This window comes from Mustelus asterias, chromosome 19 (assembly GCF_964213995.1).
Source record: "Mustelus asterias chromosome 19, sMusAst1.hap1.1, whole genome shotgun sequence".
Taxonomy (NCBI): Eukaryota; Metazoa; Chordata; class Chondrichthyes; order Carcharhiniformes; family Triakidae; genus Mustelus; species Mustelus asterias.
In genome coordinates this window covers 64,489,591-64,511,772 of record NC_135819.1, presented here as the reverse complement: position 1 = coordinate 64,511,772, position 22,182 = coordinate 64,489,591, and the positions used below count along the sequence as shown (strand labels likewise).

The window sequence follows — 22,182 nt, the reverse complement described above, 5'->3', positions numbered from 1 at the left end:
GACCTTGAATTCACAACCTTCTAAATAAAGGTGGAGTTGTTATTAACTGAACCAAGTTGACACCCAATTGCTGATAACACAGTCCTTGATTGAATATTTGAAATCCATCCATCAGCTGATGGATGTGATAAGAAAATAATAAGAAAAGGCAATTCAGCCCCTCAAGCTAATTGCACCATTTAATTAAATCATGGCTTAACTGCATCATAACTTCTTCTTTCTGCTTTGATTTGATAACCAAAAATTTATCATCTCTGTTTTGACATTTTTAATTAATGCCCAGCCTCAATGGTTTTTTTGGGGGAGAGTTCCAGATTTCCACAACCCTTTGTGTGAAAAAGTGCTTCCTGGTATCATCTTGGAAGGGCTTAGCCCTAAAATTAAGGTTATGCCCCCCCAACCCTCTTCACCATATGGTGGGGAATTAAAGCAAGCCTTTCTTTTCAACCTCTATTTTTCTCCTTCTCTGCTGCATTATAGTAGACCATGATGTGGAGATGCCAGCGTTTGACTGGGGTGGGCACAGTAAGAAGTCTCACAATTCCATGTTAAAGTCCAACAGGTTTATTTGGAATCATGAGCTTTTGAAGCACTGCTCCTTCATCAGGTGAGTGGAGATTAGTTCACAAACATGGCATATAGTATCACAGGTGCTGGCTTCACAGAACTGTCTGAAGTGGCTATTTGTCTGTGGATTGGGTTGCACTGTGGTTAGCAGTGCTGCCTCACAGTGCCAGGGACCCGGGTTCGATTCCTGGCTTGGGTCACTGTCTGTGCGGAATCTGCACGTTGTCTGTGTGGGTTTCCTCTAGGTGCTCTGGTTTTCTCCCAAAGTCCAAAAGATGTGCTGGTTAGGTGCATTCGCTGTGCTAAATTCTCCCTCAGTGTACCTGAACAGGTGCCAGAGTTCGGCAACTAGGGGGTTTTCACAGTAACTTCATTGTAGTTTTAATGTAAACAAACCTACTTGTGACAATAATAAATTAACTTTAACTTTATTCAGCTACAGGGGGAATGATATTGAATTTTTCTTCGAAGATAAATTGGAAACATATTCCAGTGAACAAAGAACAAAGTACTGTACAGGAACAGGCCCTTTGGCCCGCCAAGCCTGTGCCGATCATGATGCCTGCCTAAACTAAAACCGTATGCACTTACGGAATCCGTATCCTCCCATTCCCATCCTATTGATGTATTTGTCTAGTTGCCCCTTAAATGCCGCAATCGTATCTGCTCCCACCACCTCCTCAGGCAGTGCGTTCCAGACATTCACCACCCTCTGTGTAAAAAAACTTGCCTCACACATCTCCTCTCAACTTTTCCCCACGCACCTTCAACCTATGTCCCCCTAGTACTTGACTTTTCTACCCTGGGAAAGGGGCATCCACTCTGTCCATGCCACTCATAATCTTGCAGACCTCTTAAGATTTTTCAGTTACTCAAAGCATCATTACCCCAGTGGAATGGGAAAGATTGGTGTGCTGTTTGGTGACAGACAGAAGGCCAGGAGTCCATGTGTGTCAAGGTGTGTCTGTGTTGACCTGGCAGCTTCCTGCCTGTGCGGAACCTCAGAGTGAGAGCTGGGTGTTCCAGTCGGAGGGTTGATTGTGTGAAGCCGAGTTCCGGTGCGGGCTCAATGGCGGCAGCGAGAGCTTGTGAAGAAATTTAAAAAAAAACAGAAGGAAAAAAAACCAATAGGGATTTTAATTTCGACGACCCGAACGAAGGGAGCGGGGCACGCCGGCGCACCGAGCGGCTTCCAGTGCCACTGTGCTGCCCACTCGGTGCCGGAGCTGCCGGCGCCATGGCCGGGGACAGGCCCTCGCTCACCGTCGTCTACCAGGCCGTCAAGGCGCTTTACCACGACCCGGACCCGGCCGGCAAGGAGCGCGCTTCCGTCTGGCTGGGCGAGTTCCAGAGATCGGTAAGGGGGGGGGGGGGGGGGAATGGAGGGCGGGCTGCTCGAATCCCGGGGCTTCAACCCTGGGGGCCTGCGGGGCTCCTCTCATCATAGTCCGGAGAAGAGGCCGAGGCAGAGAGAGAGAGAGGCGGCAACGGAGACCGGGGCAGGAGGAGGAAATGGGGAGCTGCGAGCTGGGAAAGTCTGTTCAATTCAATACAACTTGGCTTTAATGTCACGGATTTCGGATCAAAAGGGGCGCAATGAACCCAAAAGGGAAACTTGTGTCCAAGTGAACTGGGATCCTTGTGATTGTGGATCCTGTGAGCTCAACAACTCCACAGTTAATGTTTATCTAAACTTGTCACCAAGTGAAATTCAGCTAGGGATCCTTTTAATGTTGGAACCAGAGGAGGAGGAGGAGGAAATCGTTCTTTAAAAATCACCATATTCAATCTGCTCCACTCTGATATCAATTTAATTCCTTTGGATTAATATTAAATGTAAACTTGTCAGGAAGTTAAAATAAACGTTTTAATAATAGTACCAGTGGAGAGAACAGTTTAAAAAAACTTCATACCCAATGGCTTCTAGTTAAATAATTTTACATTTAATATGTAATCTGAAGGTGAATATGTCAAGTGAAAAAAACATCTAAATTGTTTTGATACTGGAGGAGAGAAAACAATTAAAAAATTCAGGGAACTCCGCTCTAATATAAGTCATTGCGTATTTAATATTAATTTAAAAGGTTAAACTGGTAAAGTGAAAATAAACCAATTGAGTCAGTGGCAAGGCAGGCAGTTGGAAATCTTTACCAAATCCAGGATGATCTACTGTAATGAAAGTAATTTCCTACTTGATAATCTTTACTGAAGTGTTGCATTTCCAAAGTCTGCAGCATTTCCAGACTGAAGAAAAATGCTGTTTAAAATAACCCAGTGTCAAATTGACTCCCCATTTTAATAATTCTTATTGCTTGTTTCAGATCTTCAAATGAAATATTGATGAGAAGGATGGAGGATCAATGAGTGTGCATCTCTTTAGAGAAATACATTGATTTAAGCTATTAGAATTCAACAATTATTAATTTAAGATAGTAGAATTTAGTGATTATTTGGATTATTTCAGATCTGACTGATAGCCTTAGAGGTTTACAATGTAACTACAGTTTAATCTGTGTTGAAACATCAGGTCCCAGTGTTCTCAATTATTTTGGGGATGTGGACGATGCTGACAAGACCACATTTGTTGTCTTTGTGTATGAGGTGTTGGTGGCCTTGTCCTTGAACTGCTACATCTCTTGCACCAGTGCTGCTACCTTCAGAATATTCCAGGAGTTTGACCCAGCAAAGGATGGTGATAAATGTCAAAATCAAGATTGTCGTTAATGGATAATGTTTGTGTTGGCTGGAGAGTGGATTGGTGTCATGTGTTACAATGACAAAAAGGCGCTTGTTTTAGCTGTCAGCTCTGGATTAGTGTGTAGCCCTCTCCTCTGAGTTAGGTCATAGATTGAAGTCCCATTCCAGAAAGATGAACACATGATTCAGGCTGATACCTCAGTGTGGTGTTTGGAGGGGGGAGGGGGGGGGGGGATGGTGTTGCACTGTTGGCGGCATGGTTTTTCTGTGAGATGTTAAACTGATGCCCCATCTGTCCCCTTAGGCGAATGTAAAAGATCTGGTTGCATTATTTTGAAGAAGAGTGGGTGAGGATGGTGGTGTTCTCCTGATTTCCTGGCCAATAATTATCTTGCAACTAAATCACTGGCCGTTATCTCATTGCTGTTTGTCAGACCTTCCTGTGCACAAATTGGTTTCTTCATTATCCAGTTTTACTCAGTGACTACACTTCAGAGTTACTTCATTGGCATTGAAACACGTTGAGATGCTCTGACATGAAAGATGCTATCTATATAAATGCAAACAAAATGGTGTTTAATTTATTCAAAGGTCATGTAAGCATTAAGAATATTTGCTGAAATGTAGCGTTTTTCTGGTATGTAATAATACGATGTTACTTAATTACTTAATGTTGAGTTTTAAGAGGCAAAAAAAAGCCTCATTGCACTGTAGAGTGTGTAATCTGAGAGTATTCAAGCACTTCACGTTGTCACGTGCTATGTGATGCATTTAGGAGTTTACTTTAACTTACCTTTGCTTGAAGAGATTTTGAGAAAGAAGCTTTAATTCATTTCTCCCGACCTGTAGGATAGAAATTAATTTTGAGTTTTCTAAGGAAGCAACAAAGAATGTTCTCTGCAGCAGAGGTGTTTAGGAATTCTACATGCTAGATGATATTCTGAGCAGAAGGTCCCAGGTTTGTGTTGATCTCCAGGAACATTCACATGATCTTGGCTATGGGCCAGGAAGGGAGAAATCAGGCAGTTCCTGTTCCTGATTGTTAACCAGTGACCTTTGCCATTAAACCTGATACCCTGAGCAGGCAATGATTGCTGTGTGGGTGTGATTTGAAAGGTCCTGAGCAGGCAATGGTTGGCAATGGTGAAATTGAAAGCTTTGAGCGGTGTGCACCCCCAACCCACCCGGGGTTGGGTTGGGGGGGGGGGGGGGAGGATTTTTAGTCACTTGCTAAGCCGCTGTCATGTTTGGCACCTGAAGTGGAGCTGCTCATATTTAATCTTTGAACAGGTAAGAACTAGCATGAGCAGCTCTGGCTTACTGGCACTGCTTCTATTGCTGTGTGCTCAGTATGATACTCCAGTGCAGTGAGCATGTGAGGTGAAGGATGGTGCAAAATGGGCAAGTTGTGTTGTCTGGTGGGAAAGGGTATGGGTATGGAGTGTGATGTGAGGAGGGTGTAAAGTTGCAGTGTAATGTACAAAGAGAACAAAGAACAGTACAGCACGGGAACAGGCCCACCAAATCTGTGCCGACACAGATGCCTCGCTAATCTAATATTTTCTTGCCTACGTAGTCCATATCCCTCTATTCCCTGCCTATTCATGCATTTATCCAAGTGCCTCTTGAACATTGTTATAGAATCTGCTTCCACCAACTCCCCCAGCAGCACGTCCCCCACCTCACTTTCAACCTAGGTCCCTGAGTAATTTACCCTTCGACCCTGGGAAAAAGACTCTGACTATCCACTCTATCCAAGCCTGTCATAATCTTGTAAACCTCTATCAGGTCCCCCCTCATCCTCCGATGCCAGTTTTGTATCCATCTTAGCAGCTCCCCTTGGATTCCATATGACATCACCTTTTGTATCAGCCTGTCATGAGGAACCTTATCAAAGGCTTTACTAATGTCCATGTATGCAACATCCACTGCCCAGCCCTGGTTAATTTTTTTTTGTGACAGAAGATTAGCTCATGCTGTCATTCTCTTTGTTTCCTTGTTGTAAAGTAATTTGGAACTCATTCCCTTGGTGCAGTGTGAAATTGATTAATCACAGAGGAACATATCTATTAATGTGATTCTTCCCAGATCTATCTTCTGGCCATATGACTCTGCAGCTTCAGTCAGCTGTTCACTTTTTTTGTGAGTGACAGGCAAGATTCCAAAGACTGATGCCAATGCGGAACAGAAAATGTGCTTTACTGCATGAAGAAAATAAAGCTTGAGCAGAATTTTATAGCTTGTCTAAAAATTGAAATTAACTGGAGATAGTGTCAAAATAGATAGCATTGTATGTTGAATGTTGGTTGCCACTGTGATTAATTCAATTTTTGCATTCCCTTGCATCTTCATTCTCTTGCCTTGTCTGAAGAGTCTGCCTGATCCTGTACCCCTATTGAGGCAAAGTCGCGACATGGCATTTTAAGTTGGTGACACGATATGGAAGAGAAAATAGAACTTCAGTGATTCATTTATGTCACTCCCCATTTTGCAATGCAACTTTGGGCCAGTTGAAAGACCAGTAGGATGATTTTAACTCTAATGGCTTCTGTGAAAACCCATCAGTCACTGGCTCTGTATGCTGTGTACTTCCTGCATTGCTGCATATGATACAACCACTGTGGAAGCAATGGTGACATGAGGAAGAGCATTTTTGAGCAGCAAATGGTTAGGGTTTGGAATGCACCACCAGAATGTATGGCAGAGACAGATTTAATTGTGGCTTTCAAAAGAGAATTGGATCATTATCTGAAGAGGAAACATTTTCAGGAGCACATCACAAAAGTAGGGGAGTGGCACTATGTGATTGCTCTTGCAGGGATTTGGCACAGATATGGTAGCCTAATGGTATGATTCTAAGCAAGATCTCCTTTCTCAGCTGTTGTATGTGAACTTGTCTGACATGTTTGTGGCGAGCACTGTGTGGCTCAACTGATTGCATCCACTTTTAGAAGAAGGATTGTATTGTCAAATTTCTGAATTGTTGAAATTGTGTCCTTTTTCAAAAACTGACTTTTGAGTAATGCAGCTGAGCCTAAAAGGAAGGAAGGCTTTTGGTATCAGTAATCTTGAAGTATGCAGAGCTAAGTAACTTTAATTCATTTTCTTCCAGCTTAGTTTTGTCCTTTTTGTTGCCTTCAACAACTTTTCTAGAACCTATTATCCTCTGCTGCCAAAACAGGAAGGCTCATAATCCTAACAATGCAATGATATTCTGGGGGGGAAAAAACATTGTTCTGTGCTGACTCTCTCTAACTAGAGCCTGACGTTAAAGCTGACTCCTTAAGTCTGCCCTTGATCAATGTCATGATGTGGAGATGCCGGCGTTGGACTGGGGTAAACACAGTAAGAGTTTTAACAACACCAGGTTAAAGTCCAACAGGTTTATTTGGTAGCAAATGCCATTAGCTTTCAGAGCGCTGCCCCTTCGTCAGATGGTGTGGATATCTGCTCTGATCAATGTCTCCAGCATTCACTGAACAATTGAGTGCTGGTCAATAATTTGAAGGATCACCATTTACCCCCTTCCAATTTTGCGGAGTCCATTTTAAATATTCCAATCCATGTGGATGCTTTCTTATTCCAGCGAGCTTTTGAAGGATATCGACAAAGGGATTTGCAGTCACATCATCCAGTTCCACCAATGCACTTTGATGGAATTGGAGTGCTGATCCTTATCTGCAGTTTTTTAAACCTTCACTGTACAAGGGGCCCCAAGGTGCTTTACAGAGAGGCAAGTTAAAAATAGATAATTTCACTGTTTTATAGATGTCCCTTTCCTGATCCATCCCTGCACATCAGGATTCTTAAAAAAATGTTATGTGAATGATACTCAAAGTAGACAGCATTTATGCACATTAAGAGTCAGCCACATGGTATGGGGCAAAGATCAGGTCAGGGAAGCAGAAAGTCATTTTCCAGATTTATTGAATTCAGTTTAATAACTGCACAGCTTGAGTTATGGACTCCTGATTGCTCGGCTGTTAGTCCAGCACAGTAATCACTGGGCTACCTGAAACTTTTTTTATAACTGGTCTGGCCTCATTAGTCCTTTTGTGATGTTGATGTTTCACAGTGCTACTTAGAAAAATCTGGACTGTTTAATATGTGGATACAGCTCTGATATTACAAATTACCCAACTTAATCCTGTCCTGGGGAGTTGCCTCGTTGGGTAAACTTCCTTGTATTTGGACCAAAGAGCGTCATTCGATATTCGCCTTAGAAGTAACCTCTTACCGCCTATTCAGTTTCCCTACACCAGCCGTCCTTCTGGTCTTTTAGACTCCATCTAGTTGTTTTGTGTCCCATTTCTGAACCTGTGATTTTCGGGAGCTTGGCCAAGGTTAGTTGATGCAGGACCTTCCATTGGCAGAGAGAGAGAGACTCTTTTCGGTGGACTAAATTCCCAATACAGTTGAGTTTGCAGTGTTAGTTGCATTTGTAGTTTTGCTACAGCACAGTCAGCTCTTGAAAAGGAGTCTCACCATCAGTACTGAAGTGAGTTGCATCTCCTTAACATTCTTCGTTTCTTTCTTTCCTGTGTTCCCTATTTTGGCAAGAGCAATGCTGGTGGCTTAGTTGGAAGAATTAGATGGTGGGAGCTATTGAGTCGTACAGAATGAAGGAGCTGAATTATCCTGCTTACCCTAAATGGCTACCGATGAACATCATAATCTTGGTTGTTGGTAGATTATGGGTTCATTGTCATCTCAGCCTGCATGCTGATCCAACTTCCAAACATTTGACTTTCAATCTTTTTGCAACCAGTACAGTGTTTCTGATGGTGATCCAGTTCCTTCGCACTAACTGAACTCTATGACCCTTGCTCTGGGTGAAACAGTGTTTGGAGTCCACGTGTGACTACGTCCCAAGCACCTTCTTTCCCTGCGTGGGGAGGAGGAAATGGCTAAAGGAGAGTGAGGAAATCTGAGATAGTTTTGCCAGATATTTACATAAGCCATTTGCTCAAAGGTTGTGTGCTTGGAGAATGAAATTATTCCATAAGGCCATAAACCACATCCTTTTTGGACCAGTGGTTTATCCTCAGTTCAGTAGAAACACAGAACAGAATGAGGCCATTTAGCCCATTGAGCCTGTTCTGGCATTCAGTCAAATTATGGCTGATTTGGCCTCTGGCCAGATCCCTTAATAGCTTTGGTTAAGAATTTTTAATTTGGGGTTAATAGATTAATAATTGACCGAACATCAACTGTTGTTGGTGGAACGGAGTTCCAAACATTTACCTTTTTTATTTACAGCTGTTTCTGAACTTTCAGTCCTAAAAGGACTAGTTCTAATTTTTAGGCTGTGGTCCCTCATCTTGAGACTTCCCAACCAGCAGAAATAATTTCTTTCTACCCTATCTGTTACTCATAATATCTTGAAAATATCAACCAGATAACCTCTTAATTTTCTGAATTCCAGAAATTGGTCTTTATTGTGCTAATCCTTCAGAATAATTCTACAGAACAAAGTTAATACTAATAAAGAAATTTATCGAATGCCTTTCACAACCTTGGGATGTCCCAGAGATCTTTAAGGTCAATTAAGTACTTTTTGAAGCATATCACTGTTATAATGTAGAAAACATGGTAGCCAATTTGTGCACAGCAAGTCCCGTAAGCAGTAATAACATAATGGCTAGATAATGTGTCTTTAGTTATGTTGAGGGTTACATAGTGACCTGAACACTGGGCAAACTTCCCTGTTGCTCTTCAAAGTACATCCACCTGAGAGTTCCTCGGATCAATGCCTCATTTGTAAGCACCACTGACAGCACAACACTCCCTCAATATTGGATCAGGACTATTAGCCTGGATTCTGTGCTCAAATCCCTGGATTTTGGGAAATACTACTTCAGACACTTAGACAGCTTTTGGAAAGGACTCCCAGGTACGGTCATGAAGGGCAAAGCCCAGCAAAATCTAAGAAGCAGGTTGTTACTCTGATGAGTTTGACTTAATTTCTCTGAATGGATGAGCTATGATAAAGCACGATGCATCTCCCTGTCCTTATTTCATGAAGTCAGCTAGTGGCTGGAGTGTGAACTGGTCCTCCACGATCTCCACTTCCAACAGAACATTGTATAAGCGGTGGTTCATGTTAACAGGTTTTAAACAACAGAAATATTTGCACAACAGGAAAGGTTGATTTGCACAGTTTTTGGGCTCTGTTGGTTTCACTGCAAGTGACTAGTGATAGAGTTCATCAAACCATTTATTTGAGAGTTTAGATGTTCAATCCATTTAGGTTGTTAGTATAGGGGAAAAAGGCTGAATGGCAATCTTGTGCTGAAATCTTGATTGTGTATGAAAGGATAGTCCTTCATATGTGCTGTATATTTCTCTTTCTCCCAAAGGTTTTATGTTCATGGGCATCGTGCCCACCTGTTTGTTCCAAAACTAAAGCCCTCATCAATGTTATGTTGCTATCAACCAATATGGTTGTGCTTCAGATGATGTTGAAGTGCAGAGATTTGCCTTAAACTCTTTCCTGTGAGAGCTGCAAAAATAACCCAGTTTATTTTATTGTAAATATTTGATCCTTTGTAGTTAGAATAAACCTTGAAGCGGAAGTGTAAAGAGATTTCTTTGACGGGGGCTGGGGCCAACCTAACAGAATTGTGGACTTCTCAAGGCCTGTACAACATTGAAATGTTATTGATCTCTTTTTCTCTTTCTCATTCTCTTCTATGTCTCTTTATCCCGCTCTCTCCTCCCTCCCCATCTCTCTTTTTATCCTTTCCCCCCTATTTTTCTGTCTCCCTCTACTCTTTTTCTTTCTCTCCCACACTTTCTCTTTTTCCACCCTTTTTCTCTCTCTCTCCACCCCCACCCCCCACATTATTTCTCTCTCTCCTTTCACCCTTTTTCTTGCTCTCTCCTCCCACCTATTCCCTCCCTCTCTCCTTCACTCTTTTTCTCCCATCTTTCTCTCTCCCTGTCTCTTCCATCACCCTTCAGATGTATGCCTGGGAAATTGCCGATCAGTTGCTCCAGCTGCAACAAGAAGTGGAGCTCTGCTACTTTGCAGCGCAGACGATGAAGATGAAGATTCAGACTTCATTTAATGAACTTCCACCTGAAACACATTCATCTCTGCGAGACTCACTGCTCACCCACATTCAAAACTTGAAGGATGTGTCTCCTGTGATTGTTACACAGGTGAGTTGTTGAACAAGCAAGGATAGACAAACTTGTCTCCCTGATTTCTACGATGTAGGTTACTTCTGTGTAAGTTTTCAGGTGGGAGATACTGAACTGATCTCATGGCCATGAGATAAAAGCTGCTGTTTTGGATTTCATCTTCACTTGAGAAGACCCAGACTGATGCAAGGTGGCACTTCTCTTGTGCACCTCTCCACTCATCCTATGAGAACATGGGCCATGTTAATGTTATGTGAATTGTATTGTTCAGCATAATCAGGTGGAGTGTGTTGAATGATTAAGTATCTTGTGCACATATAAAAAAGATCTTGTGTCGCAATATAGTGCATCTGACTCTCAATCAGAAGGTTTCGTGTTCAAATCGTATCAGGCTCACGGAGTTTTCACAGCAGCTGCAATATTCAGATTTGAAACATGGAATGGCTCACTCTGTAACACATTGTCCTCTGGCTGGGGAGGGACCTGATTTAAAACTGACCCAGGACTTGGGCGGTACAGGAGTAATGTCTTTCTGGATTGAATTTTCACACATCCTCTATGCTTGCAACCATACTAGTCTGAAAATGCTTGACCTCATCTGATCTCGGAAGCTAATCAGAATTAGGCCTGGTTCATACTTTGATGGGTGATTGCCTGGTGAATACCAGGTGCAATAGGCTTAGCAGGGGATGATAGTATAGTGACAATGTTGCTGCACTAATACAAAGGCCTGGACTGATGCTGCAGGGACACAGTTTCAGAAAAAAGGACTGCTGGGGCACTGGAGCGTTGGTAGGTAGGTTGGTAGAAATGTAATACTGCATTCTGTGAAAAAGCCTACAATCAAGAAAAGGATCTGTGTCTAGTTTCACCATCTGCTTGGATCCATGTGATGGGTTGAAGGACAGTTTGTTTGTGATGGACACCGTGATCTGACTGGTTTTCTAAAGTGTTTATTAGTCACAAGTAGGCTTACATTGGGCGGCACGATGTGGAGATGCCAGCGTTGGACTGGGGTGGGCACAGTAAGAAGTCTCACAACACCAGGTTAAAGTCCAACAGGTTTATTTGGAATCATGAGCTTTTGGAGCACTGCTCCTTCATGAAGGATCTGCTCCTAATGGGGCGGCAAGGTAGTACAGTGGTTAGCACTGCTACTTCACAGCGCCAGGGACCTGGGTTCGATTCCCGGCTTGGATCACTGTCTGTGTGGAGTTTGCATGTTCTCCCTGTTTCTGTGTGGGTTTCCTCCGCATGCTCCGGTTTCCTCCCACATTTTGAAAGACGTGCTGGTCGGACTGTGGCGACTAGGGGAATTTCACAGTAACTTCATTGCAGTTTTAATGTAAGCCTTACTTGTGACAAATAAATAAATACAGGAGCAGTGCTCTGAAAGCTCGTGATTCCAAATAAACCTGTTGGACTTTAACCTGGTGTTGTGAGACTTCTTATTGCCGCATGGTGGCACAGTGGTCAGCACTGCTGCTTCAGCGCCAGGGACCCAGATTCGATTCCCGACTTGGGTCACTGTCTGTGCGGAATCTGCTCGTTTTCCCTGTGTCTGTGTGAATTTCCTCTGAGTGCTCTGGCTTCTCCCCACAGTTCGAAAGACGTGCTGGTTAGGTGCATTGGCCATGCTAAATTCTCCCTCAGTGTACCTGAACAGGCGCCGGAGTGTGGAGACTAGGGGATTTTCACAGTCACAATAGTGTTTCACATAAGAGATACATTGTATCTTGAACACAAAAGCAAAATACTGTGGATGCTGGAAATCCATCCATTGTAACTCATCCCAGTGTGAATTGTTTCAATGAGGTCTCCTGACCCCTACCTTCAGCACACACTGACTGTCACCCAACTAAATTATGTGGAACGCTAAGTTTCAACAATAAGGAAATGTTATCCCTGACAAGTAAACAGCAAGTCTCTACTATCACATGGCCTAATGCTGAATTGTCCCTTCAACTTTTCACCACCATTCTGGCCGTGGCCTCTCACCGTTGACTTGGAATTGGAAATCTGTCATGTGATGAGCTGCAGACCAGAATCTGTTTCAGGGCTATGAGCAGTGACAAGTGAAGATGGTTAAAACTTTGCCAATACCGTGGGTGTTTCTCTTCTGCAGAACTGATGAACTTTTATGCGGAGTTGCAGTTTCTGAAACACAATTTCTTTCTCCCTTCTCCTCAGCTGGCACTGGCGATTGCGGATCTTGCCTTGCAAATGGCCTCGTGGAAAGGATGTGTGCAAATGCTAACTGAAAAGTAGGTGTCTATGGGTTTGGGGAATATTAATATAAAAGCAGAGGAGCTGCATCTTTCCTCAGTGCTAGTTATCCAAAGACGGTCACTGCCAGTTCAAGTCTGTTTCTCACAGTTCTTTCCCGCATCCACATGTAATTTAATTGGAAAGGTGGGTGAATGTTCGGCAACCTGTTCTTGCAACTCTCCTGTATTTTTTTTTTCAAGGACTGCATCTATGCCAAGGCCTTCCAACAGTTGAGGTGAACAAAGGTACTCCTGTATCATGGTTCTGCTGGATGAATTTCCGAGCCTAAAGTGACACAATGTGATTTAAACTCAGCTGTTCAGTGAAAGTATAGCTATATTACATGAAACATGCACTTCTGTCAGAGATCTCCCTGACAAAATTTGCTTTACGCTGAGATTGCTGGAGCAATATACTTTTAAATGGTTATATTTAGGTCTGAAATTTTGTATGAGAGAAAGAAGTTGAATGTTGGTATCTTTTTTGGGGGACAGATGGTGCCTTGTGGTTGCCAACACACTCGGGTAAGTTGGCTGCCTCTGTTCTATGTTTAATCTCAGGTACGCCAATGACCAACCATGCCTTCAATTTCAGGTATAGCAATGACCCGTCATCCCTTCCCTTCCTGTTGGAAATCTTGACTGTGCTTCCAGAGGAGGTTCATAGCCGCTCCCTTCGAATTGGAGCTAACCGCCGCACTGAAATAATTGAGGACTTGGCATACTCCTCAAGCACAGTGGTTTCACTGCTGGTATGTATATAACGTTAATACCTGGAAGGAAAAGAATGGTCAGAGGGAGTACAACTTAATTTTCCCTTTCTACCCATTTTTCCCTCCTCTTCTGCTATCTTGTCATGTAGAAAAAGAGGTGGTGAGTATCAATAGTCTTTTTGAGTTTCATGAGGGGGGATGGGGTGTTGGAGGGCAGGGAGGAAGCAAAGGAAAATCAGAATCAAATCTTATCTCATCCTCGTCCAATCTCCATGTATAATGCCAGCTGGAGTGATGGGGTAGAGATTAGGAGAGGGAACCTTGCCCACTTTTTCCACCTTCTTTGCTCTAGGCAGTGAGGGCAGTGATACCATCTTAGCTGGCACAATGGCTAAGATCAGCTAACTCAAAACCTGGGGACTTTCTCATCTGTAACTCAGCGTGCAAGGTAAAGGAAGAGTCATGTAAGTTGTTTCTTGTCTAGTTGCTTTGCACTAGCTGATCTGTCAACAATTAACTTCGGCATCCATTCTGCCAACCTATGTGTTGATGAAATACAAAGGCTTCTCATTTCAAGTGGTTTTATATTTCAAAAATAAGCTATATTTGTGTATAGTGCCTCTTGCCCTCAGGGTGTCTCAAAGAGTCTTCACAGCCTGTGAATTGCTTTCAGGAGTTACTGTTGCATCAGGAGAGCAAGGCCTTATAGACCAGGAGCCAAGATAAGGATGATAGGTGAGCAGGACTTAATGCCAGATGGGATACAGGCAGCAGTGTTTTGGATGTGCTCAGTAATGATTTAGCATCACTATTGTCATGGCCCTTCTCTGTCATCTCTTCTCGAGGCTTAAGAACCCTGACCTCCCCAATCTTTGCTTGTAATTCAGTCCCCAAACTAACCTTGGTAAGCAGGATAGGTGTGTTGCTTGTGGAGACACTTGTGTCATGTACAGTAACCTTGGTCAGTGCGCTCAGAGTCTGTGGGTTGGTGCATTGTAACTTATCTGATATGTGTGCAACTAAATTTGAATATTTTTGAGTTTTGTTCATTTGCCTGTTAAACTAAGCCAGGTCCTGATAATAGTGTCAGAAAGTAGCAATTCAGGTGAGGATTGAGCCCTTTTTTACACTGATGGGTGCAGGATTCATGAATGGGTGACAAACTACCTACTATTGCTATTATAACCGGTTCTCCTGCCCTGGCAGACATACTTTGCCTCCAAACAAAATCGGTTTTAAAAACAGCAGTTCAGATGTCCTCATTGTCAATTCTGTTATACCTCTCTGTTTCTTGATCTTTTCTTTTTACACTCACATCCTTCCTCACTGTACTGAGGGTCTACTTCTAACTTTGCACTGTGGTATTTAGGATCTGCTGTTTCATTTGTTTAGGGAAGCACACACTGTATGTGGTGTTGCTGCGGCTGTTTGAAACTTGCATACTATATTTAGTTGAACTGTGAAAATTGCCTGGCAATATAGTTAAAGCTTTGTCTTTCTAAAATCTGGTTGAAACAAGTGAGAGTGCTTTGTGCTGTACAAGTTTGGGTGCTGCTGAAGGCCAAAGTCTCAAAGAAGTGTTTTCACTGTGAGTCAGCCTGAAGCATATTGAGGGTTGTAGCATGAGGTGATGCAGGTGTACTCGGGGAGGACAGATACCTCCCATGGAGTGGAAGGGCACACAAGTCTATGTGCATGATTCTTCAAGGAAATTTCCGCAAGCAAAGCCAGGACAAACATTTTCCCAAAGGAGGAGAGGAAAACCTATTCAGCCAATACTTTTTTAATTACTGCAATGACCCTGCCATCCAGTCACCCTCCCTCTACTCCCTTGCTGGAAAACAGATGGGAGGGGACTGCTCTGAGTTTCATTTTGGTCAACAGTTGAAGGCTATGAAATAAGGTTGAGACACAGATGGAAGGAATCAGATTTCTTTTAAGAACAGTAAGTTTGAGAGCTGTGAGTGGTGATAAATTGTGGATCATATACAGTGAAATCAACAGACTTTAAAGCTTGTGGTCATTGAATAGCAATCAGCAATACTGGCCAATTTTCTTTCTGTCCAATCTTTCCATCCACTATCTAATGTAGGGGTACTGAAACAAGTTGTGATGTCCCTATTTCCAAGGCTCCTTGTGGGTCTTTGAACTTCAATGTTCGCAGTCAATCCAAACAGAAGATGAAAAAGCACTCCCTTCGTTAGAGAAACATAAGGAATGATCTACTTGAAAGATATAAGATAATCAAAGGATTTGATAAAAGCTTTTGAGGCTGGGACTTAGTTGAAAATTTCAAAACTGAAATCATTAGATTTTTGTTAGGCATAAGTATTAAGGATTATGGAACCAAGGAGGGTAAATGTTTTGCCTCTCCCAAGAGTTAAATAAATAGTTAGGATGCAGATCTACTATTATGTACCTGGATGGCGGAACAGGTTCAAGGATGATGAGGGATACTGTATGAATGCCTCCTTTGCTTAGTGGATGGTGAGAATGTGGAACTTGCTCCCATAAGGGCTCATGTTCGTAGAGTTTTATGGCCCATCATGTCTACGCCAGCCATCAAGCACCTATATTCTAATACAAAAACAAAATGTTGGAAAATCTCAACAGGCCTGACAGCATCTGTGGAGAGAGAATAGAACCAATGTTTCGAGTCTGGATGACCCTTCTCTCTCCACAGATGTTGTCAGACCTCTGAGATCTTCCAGCATTTCCTGTTTTTCTTTCAGATTCCAGCATCCACAGTATTTTGCTTTTACCTCCATTCTAATCCCATTTTCCAGCACTTGGTCTGTAGCCTTGGACACTATGGCATTTCAAGTGCTAATCTAAATGCTTCTTAATTGTCGAGGGTTCCTGCATCTACCATTCCTTCAGGCAGTAAGTTCCAGATTCCCACCACCCTCTGGGTGAAAAAGTGTTTTCTCAAATCCCTGTAAATCTCCTGCCCCTTACCTTAAGAGTAATGTTTGAGGTGAGTGGCTTAGATGCATTAAAGGGGAAGCTAGTTCAGAATGAGGGAGAAGAGAATTGAGGGTTCCACTGATATTTATCTTATTCTTCCTCATCAAACTGAGTGTTGCCTAAACGCAGGCATGGATTGGTTGGGCTGGATTACATACTGTATTGTCCTCTGTCAAAGTGACAGGAGAAGCCACCGTGCTGTATATTCAGTATAATCTTGATTCAGTGCTTTACTAAGTGTTTATGTGTAGGGATAGGATGACCCACTGCCAATAGTTGATCAGCTTGCCCCAGTGCGAATGTTGAGACTCTTGCATGAGTAATCGGCACGTTGAGATACTGGCAGCACCTGTGAAGCTGTAACTCCTGTAGGGATCCACATCTTTAACCAAGGAGGAAAGTTTGTTGCTACATAAAGAAAATCCATAATAGCCATCTCTTTTTCCCCAGACAGCCTGTACAGAACGTAGTGGCAATGAGGAGAAGACTCTAATCAAGGTGTTCCGGTGCTTGGGGAGCTGGTTTAACCTGGGTGTGTTGGACAGCAACTTCATGGCAAATAATCGACTGCTACTAATCCTTTTTCAGGTTTTGGTGAGTGTTTTGGGGCTAGCTGCCCAGTATTCTGCATGGTTCACTGATGTAGAGGAAGTCTGAAGGATGTGTGTGTGTTGAACCGAAACCCCATTTCTATTGTTTGATAATGACTTTATTATAGCAAGCAATATATGAAAAAGAATGAGTTCACATGTGTATAATGGTTTAATAATTGGACTTGAAGAGGCAACAATATCTCATGATAAGACAATGAGTTTGCAGTGAGGCAGCTAAAAAAACAAATTCACTGAGAAGTACTTCGTGAAGTTGTGAAACGGGGCATTCTAATGCTTAAGACATTAAAATCCCTCCCGTGCAGAAGGTGGCCATTTGGCCCATCGAGCCTGCACCGCCAACAGTCCCACCCAGGCCCTATCCCCGTGACTCCATGTATTTACCCTGCTAATCCCCTGACACTAGGGGGCAAAGCATGGCCAACCAACCTAATCTTTGGCCAAAAGCCAATCTGAGTTTGAGCACATGTTTGCGATTGCAAGTGACCTCCGTTTCCTTGAGTTAGGGATGGTCCCTGTCTTCTGTCCAGGGACTCTCGCAGGGAAGCGATGGGTGTAGACATTAACTGAAGATATGACCTGGTTCAGCAATGAAGGAGTCTAAACAGCTTGTCAGTCAAATGACCCACTGGCATTAAGTTCTTTGGACTCCTTCATGATGACTGGTTGTTGGCATATTACAGGAATGCACCCAGTGCCTGTGGAACCATAACCTACTAAGAATACCACACCAAAACTTTGTTTATGTTTTTTTTGGTTGTTAGACGTTCTCCCTTATTCTATTATCTTCTAGGGCAGCTTTGACATTTTATTGCTCTGTTCCCACTTATTCCTCTGTTTTTTGGCTGAAGTCATGAACGTTTGCAACTGCAAGTGATGTACTTAAGCTCAGTAACACAACATGTCAGTGCCTAGTACTGACATTGAGGGTCACTATGTTTTGAACAAGAGTGGAATTCCTGGCTGGTTTCTCCCGTGCTAACCCAGCAATGCTGATGGAGTGTCTTTCTATTTCAGCAACGTGATGATACCTCGACAAACCTACATGAGGCTGCTTCTGACTGTATCTGTGCGGCGTTATATGCCATTGAGAATGTAGAGACAACCCTACCTCTAGCTCTGCACCTATTCCAGGGTGTGCTAACTCTAGAATCTGCATATCACATGGCTGTGGCACGTGAGGACCTTGACAAGTAAGGATCTTGTAAATTTAATAATTGTAAGGCTCTGTTAAAATGTGACATTAGCAACATAGCTTCCCTTGTTCCTTAGACACTAGATGATGCTGATGCAAATTGGAGTGGATTTATTTTGGCCATAGTGGCAAGTAAAAGCAAACTTGCAATTTTTTCCTGTATCTATGTTCTAGAGGCTGCAGGCTGTGGTGACTTATAAAAGTCATGTTACCCGAGTCTTTGGAGCATGAGGCTCGCCTCGGGAGGGGTTTGTCCCAGTATTGCTGCAATTGAGCTGTCACTGCCTCCCACAGTTCGATTTGATACGCTGATGGGTATGATCTGGAATATAAGACTGGTGGAGACTGCCTTGGCTAAGGTGGCAAGTATTAGGATGGTGGGAGAAATTGCGAAAGCAATTGCTGAATGTGGTAATGTATATGAAGTGGAATTGACAGTAGCAGATGCTGTTATCAATACATTGGAACTCCACAATCACCTCCCCTCTGAATCAGTCCACTGCACCACCCAATGCCATTTTTCCTGAACTTGGCTTATTTAGTAAAGTGCACTGAGAAAAATACATGTAGTAAGGGGTTAAATTTAAGTTGAGAATGAAAGGGGAAGCAATCTGAATGTTTGAAAATTGAAATAGCAGAGGCTGAACATACAGGGCTGTTGCATCAGTTCAAAGTGACAGGCAGTTTTACATTTCGGGTGATCCTTCATCAGAGCTAGAAACAGGGAGATGGGCAAACCAATTTGAAAAGATGACATCTGAAACTCTAACGTGTCTTCTCATTCAGATTGACCTGATCTGCAGTTCCAGTACTGTTTTTATAAACTTCAGTCAATTTGAAATGAATTCTCTTCTCTCATTGATCTTTTCCGGTCATGTGCATAAGCAATGGGTTTAATCTCAAGTCTTCCTGCTTCCTGTGCAGATTGGTTGCAAACATTCTGCTGAGCCAATAGACTTTTGGATTTTTGCTCTATCGTTACTCAGTCTGCCCCATTTAAAAAAAAAATTCTTGGGATGCGGATATTGTTCTTAAGGGTGGCAATTATTTCCTATCCCTAGTTATCCTTGAAAAGATGGCTGTGGGCCTTTTTCTTGAACTAATGCAGTCTGTATGGTGAAGGTCCTCCCACAGTGCTTTTGTTGGGTAGAGAGTTCCATGATTTTGACCTGATGATGGGAGTGGGAGTATGTGTCCATATGTGTGAAACTTTGAGAGACTATCCCCAAAGTGTTATAAAATGTGGTGTAGAAAGGTGGTCGTTGGGCTAATATTTCTTCTCTCAAGTAATGTGACAACATTTGCCTGCTGTCTAGCTGTAGTTACCCACAAGGGTGCTCTGTGTTCCCTCTATCTATGACGTGCACATACTTGATTTCTGCTTTTTGGGCATGTGTGCCTGCCACACACACTTTGCTCCACTCAGGTTTATGCATGAGCGCTCTCTCCCTTTCACGCTCACTTCTCTCTCTCTCTTGTGCCTCCCATCATTGTAAGATCTTTTAATGGCAGCTGTTATCTCCCCTCTTTCCCCTCCTTCAACCTTCACTCCTCTTGGTGCACCCTTCCATCACTTTTTATTTTGCTTTCTCCTCACATACTGTATATGCGAGAGGTATCCTTGCCATCTCCCTTTGATGTGTTCTCTTTCCTGCCATCTGATTTTCAATAGTTTACTGGTTATGTTACTGGGCTAGCAATCCAGAGACTGCACTGTAGTTCAGCGAATGAGAGTTCAAAATACACCGTGGCGTTTTGAGAATTTGTATTCAGTTTAGAAAGAAAATCTGAGAAGTGAATAAGGGAAAGAAGCTGTCAGATTTTCCCAAAGGAAGGAAATCTGCCATTTTTTTGTGGGGGTGGAAACCTGTCTTTTTTAACCTGGTCTGACCTGTAAGTGACTCCAGACTTGCACCACATGATTGACTATTAACCAGCCTCTGAAATGCCTCAAGCCCCTCAGTTAAATTGGGCAGTATCGGTGGAGTAGGGGGATGGGGCAGGATCAGTGGAGTCAGGAATTTGATTCTCATTGCCCTAGACCCTAGGCAGTAAACAAAACATAGCATCCAACTGCGTGAGAGCAGCTCATGAGGGACGAAGCTTATGTTTTGAATATTTTATCCAATGTAACATTGTTAATTAATAGGGCATCAGGATTCATTTTTAAAGGAGGAAACTGAAAGGACCAGATTTTACTCTGCATTCCATTCTGATCTCTAGTCATTCTTTCTCTGTACAGGGTTCTGAATTATTGTCGTATTTTTACCGAATTGTGTGAGACATTTCTAGAGACAATCGTACAGACCCCTGGGCAAGGGCTCGGAGACCTGCGGACACTGGAACTATTACTGATTTGTGCAGGGCATGCGCAATATGAGGTAGGGAGAGAGACCTGGTCACAGCATGGTGGGCAGATCCTGGCAACGATTTTACTGCATCAGCTTTGACGGGTCGCGTTATACTTTTTCCCCTCTTCAGAAGGCAGGGGCCTGTGATGGGCACATTTCCTTGGTGTCAGTTGCCCCCCTGTTCCCCAGTCAAGGGACATGGTTGAACAAGGGGGTGCAGTGTTGGAGCTTTCAGCTTTATTCACTCCTGATGCAGTCCTCTCTGCTGGGCAGCCCTCAGCAGGGAATCACTGGGTGGGAGAATCTACTGAACTTTCCTAATCTGTCTTCGGCAATGAAATGTTTGTGCATTCCCCATTGTCCTGGCTGAGTTCAGCGAACCTGCTACAGATCAAGGACTGACTTTGTGACCATGTTTCACAACCTGGAGAGCAATTAACCATGGAAATCTGAACCCTTCATTTTGAAGAAAAACTTGTGCGTGTGTGCGTGCGTGTGTTAGTTTTAGATATAGATATGTACTTACCAACGATCAAACTTGTATTTATATCGTGCCTTTGGACAACCTGAAGTGCTTTACAGGCAGTAAAGTACTTTTGAAATGTGGACACTGTTGTGATGTAGAAAACATGGCAGCCAATTTGCACATAGCAAGGTCCCACAGCAGCAATGAGATAAATGACCAGATAATCTTTATGATGTTGGTAACTTAGCGCGACATGGAGAATCAGCACAAGCATGGATGTTCACAGGAATTCAACAACAACAGCACCTTATGTTTATATGGTGCCTTTAACATAGCATAATAACCCAGAGCATTTCACAGGAATATATAATCCAAATTTAATATTGAGCTACAGAGGGAGGTATCAGAATAGATAACCAAAAGCTTGCTCAAAGAGGTAGCTTTTAAGCAGTGCAGTAAATGAGGAAAGGAAGCTAGACTGGTGTAATACTATTTGATTTGATTTATTATTGTCACGTGTATTACTATACAGAGAAAAGTATTGTTACTTGTGCGCTTTACAGACAAAGCATACCGTTCATAGAGAAGGAAACAAGAGAGTGAAGAATGTAGTGTTACAGTCATAGGATGTAGAAAAAGATCAACATAATGCAAGGTAGGTCCATTCAAAAGTCTGATGGCAGCAGGGAAGAAGCTGTTCTTGAGTTGGTTGGTACATGACCTCAGACTTTTGTATCTTTTTCCTGATGGAAGAAGGTGGAAGAGAGAATGTCCGGGGTGCATGGGGTCCGTTATTATGCTGGCTGCTTTGCCGAGGCAGTGGGAAGTGTAGACAGAGTCAATGGATGGATGGCTGGTTTGCGTGATGGATTGGGCTACATTCATGACCTTTTGTAGTTTCTTGCGGTCTTGGACAGAGCTGGAGCCATACCAAGCTGTGATGCATCCAGAAAGAATGCTTTCTGTGGTAAAAGTTGGTGAGAGTTGTAGCTGACATGCCAAATCTCCTTAGTCTTCTGAGAAAGTAGAGGCATTGGTGGGCTTTCTTAACTATAGTGTCGGCATGGGGGGACCAGGACAGATGATCTGGACACCGAAAACGTGAAAAACGTGGCTCTTTAAGGGGCGATCCTATGTCGGCCACATCATTGGGACAGACTCGATAGAGCCAAGGTGCGGAGAGCTGGACCAATTGCAAGCGA

General features: G+C 43.0%; 1 protein-coding gene across 1 annotated transcript in view; it reads left to right on the top strand.

Moving 5' to 3' along the window:
* The first annotated feature begins 1,575 nt into the window (after positions 1-1,575).
* tnpo3 (transportin 3) overlaps positions 1,576-22,182 on the top strand; it is a 71,506-nt gene continuing 50,899 nt past the window's right edge. The window contains exons 1-7 of the mRNA XM_078235734.1: positions 1,576-1,924; positions 10,228-10,428; positions 12,601-12,674; positions 13,273-13,429; positions 16,808-16,951; positions 17,986-18,161; positions 20,406-20,544. Of these exons, the coding sequence (XP_078091860.1) occupies positions 1,805-1,924; positions 10,228-10,428; positions 12,601-12,674; positions 13,273-13,429; positions 16,808-16,951; positions 17,986-18,161; positions 20,406-20,544 (1,011 nt within the window). The 5' untranslated portion in view covers positions 1,576-1,804. The remainder of the gene's footprint in view (positions 1,925-10,227; positions 10,429-12,600; positions 12,675-13,272; positions 13,430-16,807; positions 16,952-17,985; positions 18,162-20,405; positions 20,545-22,182) is intronic.